Source organism: Gossypium hirsutum, chromosome A10 (genome assembly GCF_007990345.1).
Source record: "Gossypium hirsutum isolate 1008001.06 chromosome A10, Gossypium_hirsutum_v2.1, whole genome shotgun sequence".
Taxonomy (NCBI): Eukaryota; Viridiplantae; Streptophyta; class Magnoliopsida; order Malvales; family Malvaceae; genus Gossypium; species Gossypium hirsutum.
Genome location: NC_053433.1, coordinates 115,385,343 through 115,395,567, shown reverse-complemented (window position 1 = coordinate 115,395,567; position 10,225 = coordinate 115,385,343). Strand labels below are relative to the sequence as shown.

At 32.5% G+C, this 10,225-nt stretch overlaps 1 protein-coding gene across 17 annotated transcripts; it reads left to right on the top strand.

Moving 5' to 3' along the window:
- Positions 1 to 3,123: 3,123 nt before the first annotated feature.
- LOC107936651 (uncharacterized) lies at positions 3,124 to 7,835 on the top strand. 17 transcript variants are annotated; one of them, XM_041078216.1, is made up of 11 exons: positions 3,124 to 3,441; positions 3,620 to 3,796; positions 4,290 to 4,442; positions 4,679 to 4,748; positions 5,046 to 5,204; positions 5,835 to 5,948; positions 6,061 to 6,100; positions 6,453 to 6,514; positions 6,754 to 6,790; positions 6,957 to 7,070; positions 7,429 to 7,835. In XM_041078216.1, coding segments are annotated over exons 5-11 (474 nt in total). In that variant the 5' UTR covers positions 3,124 to 3,441; positions 3,620 to 3,796; positions 4,290 to 4,442; positions 4,679 to 4,748; positions 5,046 to 5,202; the 3' UTR covers positions 7,534 to 7,835. The 17 variants fall into 17 exon arrangements, 15 of the variants coding, with proteins under 15 accessions (XP_040934150.1, XP_040934146.1, XP_040934145.1 ...); XM_041078212.1 differs by having other exon boundaries at positions 3,172 to 3,441; positions 4,700 to 4,748; positions 5,084 to 5,204; positions 5,304 to 5,948; XM_041078211.1 differs by having other exon boundaries at positions 3,172 to 3,441; positions 5,084 to 5,204; positions 5,304 to 5,948.
- Positions 7,836 to 10,225: the final 2,390 nt, after the last annotated feature.

Here is a 10,225-nt window from a genome sequence, read left to right as displayed (position 1 = left end):
ATTCGTCTTAATGGTTGACGCCCACACCAAATGTCAAACCAAAACAATGCCGTCCTTCCATTGGACTAGTTTAATATATTTAAAATGCTTATATACAATGAAACATTACCCTTATAAGTGCTTCCTTTTAGATTCCTTAGATTTTATAATGCAACATTAGTTTTTTTATCAAAGGATTGACAGAATATTTAGAAAATAAAAAAAAATTATTATTCACTATTTTGCTATTTACTTTCACAGGATTATGGTTTCTTCTTTTATGAATTGCATACCCATCTTTCCCTTGTAATGTTTTTGAGAAAAAAAAAACATTGATTTTTATTTCCAAATATTATATCCTTCCTGTAATATGATTAAAATATGAGCGTCAAGTTGCTACCAAAAAAAAAAGTGAGCATGAAGCAATACTCTTTTTTGAAATTCAATTACATGAACTTGAGTTGCAACTTTTCCTAATATTTCTTTTTTAAAGTTGATCTTTGAGATCTTCCAATTTTGCTCGAAATATTCAGCATGTTAAACCTAGTCAATATTGAAGAAGTTGGCATTTTTTTAGTTCATCAATAATTTCTTGTCGTTAGCTTTGAGGAACTTGTTCGTGTACATGTTTGCTTGGTTGGCATTGAAATGGGGGCTTATCTTGCGTGCTACATCATTATGATCATTTGGTCGGCTCAAATTGATGTCATTCTCAATAAGTTGGTTATGAACTTGGATGGCTTCTTGTTGAAGTTGGCCTACATGCAGCATGTGAAGAAGCCAAAGTGTCAAGAAGCAGCCCGAGCCATGCATGCAGCTGTAAAGAAAAGATATCAAAACTGTTGTATTATTACCGGGTGAAGTATGCACCTTAAACCAGAAAAGGTGGCAATGCAGCTTGAGACCAATAGATAGAAGCAAAAGCTTACTGATGCTATCCGATTTCAACTCATTTTGGTTACCTTAACTTCATAGTTTGTAACTTAGTTCTTTTAGAACTCAGTTGGTAAATCTTTTGATGTATTTTAGATGTTGATTGACTGAAAATTCAGCAAAGCAACTTGTGCAAGCTAGTTTAACAATTTTCAATGTTTTTAAGTGGTGTTAGGTAAATATTTAGGTAGCATTTTGACTTGTAATGATCATCTCATGTTTGATATATGTAATGGCAGATTGCCAATGTTCAATTAATGAAAAAATTATCATCTTTTTCATTCAATATCCTCTCCATTTCCTTTGCTTATTTTGTTTGCTTTTCAATTCTGTTTCTGTTTTGCTTAAAAACTCCAGACCTGATTCTCAAGTTTTCTTCATTCTTCATCCGGATATATTACGCTATTGTTTAAGATCCAGACTAAAGTTCATATTTCATCCGGATAAAGTGTGTCAAACACTAACAATTGGTATCTAGAGCTTTTGTCTTAGTGGACCTGTTATAGTTAAACCACAAAATAATGGCTTCATTAGGCTTCTCCCCAGCTGCACCTCCAGTCTTCAATGAAGAAGGATATCATATTTGGGTGGTCAAGATAAGGACCTACCTCCAGGCATTCGATCTATGGGAGGTGGTCAACTCAGATATTGAACCAGCACCACTCAGAGCCAACCCAAAAGTGGCTCAGATCAGGCAACATGCTGATGAAAGGACCAAAAGGCACAAAGCACTACAGGAAAATAGGGCTTTAGCGGCGTTTTTGGCTGCGTTTTACCAAAAAATGCCGTAAAAATTTTAAAATACAGAGCAATAGCGGCATTTAGTAAAAAACGCCGCTAAAAACAGAGCATTAGTGTCGCTTTTGGTAAAACACCGCTAAAAACCAGAGCATTAGCGGCGCTTTTAGTAAAACGCCGCTAAAAGTCATATAACCCTTAAACCCCAAAAAATTCATAAACACTAATCTATAACCCCTAAAATAATAATTATTAAAATTTATGGTTATACAATATATTAAATATTTTCTTATATAATCGTAAAAGAGATAGTATTGAATTTAAAATATTGAATTAATTATCATTATAGTTTAAGGTTTATGGTTTAAGATATATGGTTTAGGGTTTAAGTAGGTTTATGAGTTAACTATGGTTTAAGATATACGGTTTAGGGTTTAAGGTTTAGGAGTTAACTAGTATTTGAAGGTTTATGATGAATTATGGGTTTAGGGATTATGGTTTAGGGTTTAAGGGTTAGGGTTGAAATTTACAATGGGACAATTCTTAACTTCTTAAGAGATAAGTTCCTTTCCAGATTCTTACCTGGGATGCTATTAAGAAAGGGTGATTTTGATTGTGGCAAGCTTAAATATTAATTAGCATTTGTTGAACTATGTATAATTTCCAAGTTTATATAACATAGAAATATCTTACAGAGTGGACATTATAACTAGAGTGTTCCAATAGAGAAATTGTTTTATTAAAGTTATGTAACTTTGTATAAATAATAATGCTATTGTGTATTTTTATCTGTTTTTTTTTATGAAATATATTTAGATTAAATAGAATGTCTCAAATAAAATATGTTAAAAAGGCGATATAGTTATTTGTGTTTGCAATATATAAATATAAAATGGTGGTATATCAGTAATTGTATTAATAATGTTAATATTAATTTTAAAATATTGAATTAATTATCATTATAGTTTATGGTTTATAGTGTAGGGTGTATGGTTTAGGGTTTAATTTTTAGTGTTTAGGGATAAATGTGGGGATCAAGGTACAATTGTATATATGAATTTTAATTTGATCTAGTTCTTGTAAATTATTAACACAATTATTGATATAACATCATTTTATATTTATATTGCATACATAAATATTTATATTTATTCAATATAAAAATATATTGATGTATTTATTTTTTTAAAATGTCTATGATTAACTTAAAAATAAAAACATAAAAATTTAATATTTAAAATTTTAGTCCATATTTCAGTTAAAAAGTTTAATATTCAAAATAAAAAAAATTCAAAAAAATGATAATCTCAACATAAAAATTTTGAAAGAAAAAAATAGAAAAAAATATGTTAAAAATGAAAAAAAATAAAATTAAGAAATAGTGGCGTTTTTGAGTAAAACGCCACAAAAGTTGAGCTACAAAAAAATGCTACAAAAAATTTATGAATTATCGGCGGTTTTTTAGAAAACGCCGCAAAAGGCCATTATTTTTTTATAAAAAAACGCAAAATACCGCTGACTCCCAAAAATTATTTTTTGGTTACCCACTCGTTAACCAAATCCCCCAAATTTCCTTTTTCCTTTTCATTTCACTGCACTAAATTCACCCACCATAGCTACTCCTTTTCTCTCGATCTGTTAGGATTTTGGATAAACAAATGGAAGTTGAAGAGAACGAGAACGAGGAAGAAGCTGTCACATTTAGAAGATGAAAATCATGTTCCATGACAAAAAGCATTGACCCCATCCCCAAAAAGCTACAGTTCTAACTTTTTAAAGTCATTTTCAGATGTAAGTGCTTGTATGTTTTGTCTTTGATGGCTTATTAGTGCGTTAACCATTGTGTTTGTTTTTCCAGTCTGACAGGCATTCTTTGTTCAATTTCTTCTTTATTTTCTTATTATATTTGCAAATTCAAGAGAAAACCAATCCAAAATATTTTTCTCAATAGTTTTTCTCTTAACCCTAGATTTTTCAAAGCACACTGTTACGAACCACGACGTCGTTTGGTGGAGCGCGTTTGATTTACCTTTTAAGCCGCTACATAAAAGATTCATTAACCCATACAAAACCTGACTCGTTTCTCCTCTTCCTCCAAACGTCGGCCTCTCAAACTCCAACCAAGGAAGTACCAAACATTTATTTGGTAAACTTTTTATTCATTTGTTAAGACTTCTGCTTGCTTTTGTTATCTGGGTTTCTACGGTTCAATAATATATGTAAGATTTTCTAATTTTCATAAATTTTCTGGGTTTTCCTTGTATTAGCAGAAAGTTTAAGGTGGTGAACTTGAGCTTGTTTATGCTGTTATCTTTCTGTTTGTGATGGCATTTTATAATTTCATATCCAATTTTTTGAACCTTGTTGTGGGGCCTCTTCTTTGGTTTCTATTGACCTTTGTTTGTAGTTGAAGTTAAGTAGAAATTTAGGAGTTTGGTTACTATAAATGCTTGAGAAATATTCAAATATAATTTGTGATGAACAACAAGTAGTATAAGAGTAGTTATCTTTAAGCATTCCTTAGTGGAATATGTTATTATGCATGAGAATTGGATGAATATATGTATGTAAATAATTACATATATATTTATTTAATTTGGGAATTGTATGATTCTTTATTTGTCTGGCCTTTTTTGCAGGTTGGAGCTGAAAATGAAACCTTACCTTATTGGCTGTCCAACACCTCAGCACTTTTGTGTCTGCTGCAGAAAAATTTGCGATCAAATGGCTTTTTGTCTACTAGCATTCAATGCTCTGGGGGAAACACTAGTTTTCTTGGGAGAGTTTCTTATGTGAGTTCCATTGCAATATTTATTTCTGATAGACAGATTCATGTGATACTTTTTCTTTGAAATAGTATTGTTCATGGTCATTGAACTTTGTTGTTACTGCATGGCCTGCACTATTTATTTCTGATGCTGTAACTCGTTTCAATGGCTATCAAGCTGTCAAAGAAAGAAAAGGTGATTGAGGGTTATATTGTCTTGTTGTTCCATGATGTGTTTTTTATGTACTTACTGTATTACAGGAAAAATGGTGCATAATGCAGGATAAGTGGATTAATGGTGCAAATGGTGAAGCTCTAGCGCGCAGTGCAGGTAAAAAACCGTTGCTTCTGAAATTGAGGTTATGGAAAGAAACTAAACTTGTAATAAATAACATAAAAATTGGATAATTTTTCTATTTGATCTTCCTTATTAAGGTGTTATTTCCTTCATTGAACTTAATCATAAATTCATAGAGAGACCACCTTGTCGAGGAGCTGATTGGCTGTTAATGTATAATTAAATTTATAAGATGTAATATTTTGCTAGTCTTGTAACTTCGGCCATTTTTGACTTCATGTACATATTTTTGTTAGATTCTTTTTTCCTTACTTTTTTTTTATCTTGCAGGTTTTTATTGTGTTGAACCTATTCTATATGTTATGCAGAGGCCAAGAGCATGGACTTTACAAGCTGTTCAAGTGTATTTTCAATCAGTAATTGCAACGAAAGATTTTATCTACTTTATCTACTTCCTTACATTTGTCACTTCACATCATTGCCTTAAATGTAAGCATTCTTCTGCTCATAAACACTTTTTACATTTTTGCTCCTGAATTCTCTTTATTATTATGTAGTATGATGAATTGATATGGACCTTCACTGCAGTTGCTTTGATTCCCATTTTATGCCGATCACTCGAACGCATTGCAGAGTTCTTAAGGCATAATTTTAGTCGTTCTACCTTGTACAGTAGACCTTTATTCAGATAAACTATCTTCTGTATTACTGTGTTCTGGTTTTTTTTTAATTAGTCTTGTGATCAGACTATTAATGTTCACTACAAGAAATTCAGTTAAATTTGCTGGGTGATATTTCCTTATATGAAATGACATAAAGTTCAGATGGATGGAAATTGTGTTATTATCTGAAAAGCACAGTAAGGAGGATTATACACTCAACTATGCTGAAAGGGTTGGTGCTAACAAACAAAAAAAGTACTTCATGAATGTTAATGCTACTTATCCTTTTTTTTCACTTTAACCAATTCCTTAGATGTATTCTCTCAAAAAAAATCCCCAGATGCATATTACTTCAATTTGTTTTATGACATTCATTTTGATGTCACCTCAAAACTGGATGAAATGAAATGCTTGCGCCATGCATGTGCATGTGTAACCCCAAGGGTTTATTGAACAGGAAGTATTTGGAAGATCCTTGTGTATGGGTAGAATCAAACACCACCACCTTGAGCATTCTATCATCACGTGCTGAGATTGGACTTGGCTGGCTTCTACTTGTTTCCTTATTCTCGTCAGTTGCTGATATCTTTTTTCTCTTTTTGGTTCATAGTTCCCTCTAAGCTTATACATTTCATGACCTCTAGCTTTTCTAATTTGCTGAAATTTTCTATTAAATTTTGTAGGTGGCAACGCAACATTGTACAAACTTTCATGTACTGGCAGGTCTGTAACACTACTTCTTACTTTTCATGTATTACATATATGTAATGTACTTATTCACTACTTCTTTACAATTATTTATATTTCTTTAAGTTTTTTCAGATATCATGATTCAACGCTAGTCTTTTAGGGTAAAACGTTGCTTTTTATTCGTGAAAATGGTCTTACTTAGTGCTTGAAATCCTTTTTGGGGTTTTTTTGACAAATATAGATTGACCATTACGTGCTTTCACCTCTGCTTCAAAACTTTGACTTTCCAGCTTCATTTGTGTTGAACACTGATGATTATTAAAACTTGGTTATAGATGATTAATTTTTTCACCGAAACCTCTCATTTTTGTTGCTCTTCTTGCAGCATGCTGATGAGAGTGTTGTTGATCCTCCACTTTATGTTCTTACCACTCAAACACTAACAAGGTTAGCTTAATGCCATCTTTTCATCCACCCTCAGTCAATTATTTCCTCTTAACTCTCTAAACTTGCTGTCAAGGAACAACCTAAATGATTGAGAAACCATCCTATTTTAGAAATGTAGTCATTATCAATGCTAAAGCTATCCAGTAATATCATAATCCTTTATTACATTGGCATTATTTTTGAATTTAGCATCTTCAGAAATTCTTGGTTGACATATATATTTTTATTTGAACGTGCAGGAGATCCAGATTAGGAAGTTGGAACTTTTGGCATCGAGTATTTTTTATTTACGCTTACATAAATATTGTTATATATAATATAATTCTTATTTTTCAGAATTTTAATAGATTTAGTTCTGTTTTCAAATTAAAATGTTATTTAGTATTTTAATTTTAATATTATAATTTAGTTATATTAATAAAATATTACTTGTATTTTATAGCTTATCATGTTTGAGCAACATTGCAATATTGAAAATCTTGGTCGAGTTAACAAAGTTAAGGTCAAAAGGCGAATCACAGTGGAGAGTTTGCAATTAGAACCACCTTGTAATCAGGTTGCTGAATTTCTCCTTTTTCTATATTTTGTTCACTGAGGGTATATTGATTTAGATGTCAGTAATGTGTTTCCTCTATATTAAATGCAGTTAGGCTTGTAGGTTTTCTATTCAGCATTGAAGCCTGTTTATTCCTAGTTTAAATTCATAAATGAAACTGAAAATGTTGATATATGTTGCTTGAATTCAAAATGCTAATGTTCAGTTGCATTGTAAGATAAACTTCCTGGTTTACTTGTCAGCATTCTTTCTTTTGCAATTATATGGATTGTCATTGTTTTTCCAATTATTGCTTCTTTCTTTTGGCTGACTGTTTTTCTTTTCTTTCTGATGAGTTGGCGAATTTCATAATCTACAGAGCATGGAGAAATTCTTTGTAGCACTTCAAACCTGGCCCAGACGTTATGGCCGGATCCGACATGCCACATCGAAGCGTTCAAAACATTTTATATTGTTGATATAGAAAAATCTACTTAGTGTTTTAAAAGATAATTTCATTATAGGTTAAAGTGGATGGAAGCTATGCACCAGGTAGGAAACCGGAAAAAAGGAGGTGAGTCTATCGGACTACTTAAGTACCAAGCTCCCTTCGGATCCAATCCTAGACATGCACACCGCTATTGCCACACCTTAACGCCATGTATATTTCTAGGAAACCGACTTGATTAAGTCATTTTTAGGAAAAGTGATTAATTTTGGAAAATACTTTCATTGCGAAAGCTTTGCTTGTTGTCGTGTTATTTTGAAATCAATTGTTTTTTTTTGAAAACGTGCCCTAAAGCTATCCAATTTCAACAGTTAAAATAAGTAATACCAATCTTAGTAATACATATTAAAACCATCAAAAATAATTAAGCGGCTTTATTACATTTAAAAACCCAAACCTCAACGTAAATAATAGGATTTCCAGTTCACCAGAAGAAAATCAATCTCCGAATTCCCTCACAGCTCCAAGCTCACTATGGTTGGAGATTACCTACGTGGATGAAAATAAAAAGGGTGAGTTTGGGAAAATTCAGTGTGTAAGGAAAACCCATTCAAAGCCTAAGTCAGCTCAAGCCTATTGGGCTTAAGCCCATTCAGGTAACAGTGGTACTGGACCAGAGCCCTTTTCAGATTACAATAAACTGGGCCTTAACCCCTTATTCAGATAACAGTATGGCCCATAGGCCCATTTCAAAATACATGCAACATCAATAACATATGCAAGCCCATTTGGGGAGACTACTTAACCCACTAACCACTACACTCTACCCGTACCATCCCTACACTCCATGCGGGGAATAGCTTAACCCACCCAGCCCAACACTCCACAGTTGCAGCCTTGTTACTCAGTTAACAGTAAATTGAGGCAAAGCCTCCAATATGTGGACAAGCCACTTTCAGTACTTCCTCCGTCAATATCCCAATCCCATGCATCAAATAATAACAACATGGCATGCAGTAAATAACAACAGTCAAACATGCATTTAGGTCAATTTAACCCTAGGGGTATTTCGGTAATTTATCTACTAGAGGTAAAAATATAAATTTTTCACTTTTAAAGGTATTTCAGTAATTTATCTATTTTAGGCTTTTTCATGCATATTCCTACTTTTCACGTACTAACAGAATCACATACCGAGGGTTCTTACCGAATTGGGCCCGTTGGCCCATCATTCCAATTTTGGCCCATTAAGCCAAAAAATATCGAGGGCACAGAAATCATGCACTTTGCAGTCCAAATTTTGCAGCTTACCAAAAATATTAATCGATTTACCTCACGAGCATTCGTACACACGCAAATCTACAAAATACCGGTTTTCGGCATTTCGGCTTTTCGACTTTTGCCGATCCAGACTAAGAAAGAGGGTGTTAGTTACACACCTATTTGCAACGATATGCTGACGAGATCCACACACGAACTACCTACAATTGGATTACTAACACATTAATCTAACTATTCAAATACGAACTACGTATTAACCCCTTACAATATTCGGCCAACAACACCTACAGATCATAGTAAGCTTATAAGAAAACAATAAGCAACTCATGAACAAATTTTTGTCAATGTTTACCACATAATCATAATTTCACTCCAAGCTGTCTTCCTGAGCAACAGTCACTAAATTATTTATAACTGGAGCTACGAAACTTCAAATCAAGTGCCGTTAATTTTTCCTGAAAATAGACTCATATATCTTCTATCCATAAAAATTTCAGAATTTTTGGTATGGCCAATAAATACCAGATTTTTCTTAAAGTTTCCCATGTTTCACTGTTTGACTAATCTTTTACCATTTTCATTGACAGATTCTCTGATTCCATTTGAAACTAGACTTATTAAGATTTAATTACATAATTTATTCAGCTTCTAATTCATCTCCCAAAATTTATGGTGATTTTCCAAAGTCACGTTACTGCTGCTGTCCCAATCAGATTTATTACCAAATTCACTCTTTCACACATAACTTGCATGCATGTTATTTAAACATGTATATCACCAATCAATCATCACATATCTATGATTTTACTTAAGTATAATCTCCATTTCATCATTTTAAAGCACAACATGTTAGCCGATTTTTCCCTTTAGCATCTAAGGCACATGCATGTTCATTTGTTTGGCTCAACTTCACCTATCTTCCATTTTTCATCAAAAGAACATGAAACAACAACCATTTCCTTCATTTTAATTCATTACCAAATGCTCACAACACAACCAAAAAAACCAAAAAATGCTTCAAGAGTTAAGGTAGAATCAAGAAGAACTCATGAACATCAAGACAGAAGTAAACTACCATGAACTTATCTTCAATTTTCTTCCCCAAGTGACCAAACATTCAAGAGCTTTCTCCTCTCCTTTCTCTTCTCTAACTTTCGGCTATGATGAACAAAAATGGACAAAACTTTGTTCTTTTCACCCCTTTTTCTTTTAATAAAATTTCATATTTCATCCATTTAATTCTTTAATACAAAAGACATGAAATGCCCATCATGGAACATTTACCTAAACCATTATCATGGAACATTTATAACCCATTATCATGGAATATTTACCTAATCCATTATCATGGAATATTTACCTAACCCATTATCAATTTGTACCATGAATTATGGATATCAAGTGCTCATATTGTCTACAACAACATGATGGCTGGCCACTTCATGTA

What these genes read in the sequence shown, in the direction of transcription:
- LOC107936651 (XM_041078207.1), top strand. Translation starts at nt 5,785, where the DNA reads ATGCTTGCGCCATGCATGTGCATGTGTAACCCCAAGGGTTTATTGAAC. An exon ending in ACCACTCAAACACTAACAAG is followed by an intron (nt 6,515 to 6,753) that starts GTTAGCTTAATG and finishes TTGAACGTGCAG; the next exon opens with GAGATCCAGATTAGGAAGTT. An exon ending in TAGAACCACCTTGTAATCAG is followed by an intron (nt 7,071 to 7,428) that starts GTTGCTGAATTT and finishes CATAATCTACAG; the next exon opens with AGCATGGAGAAATTCTTTGT.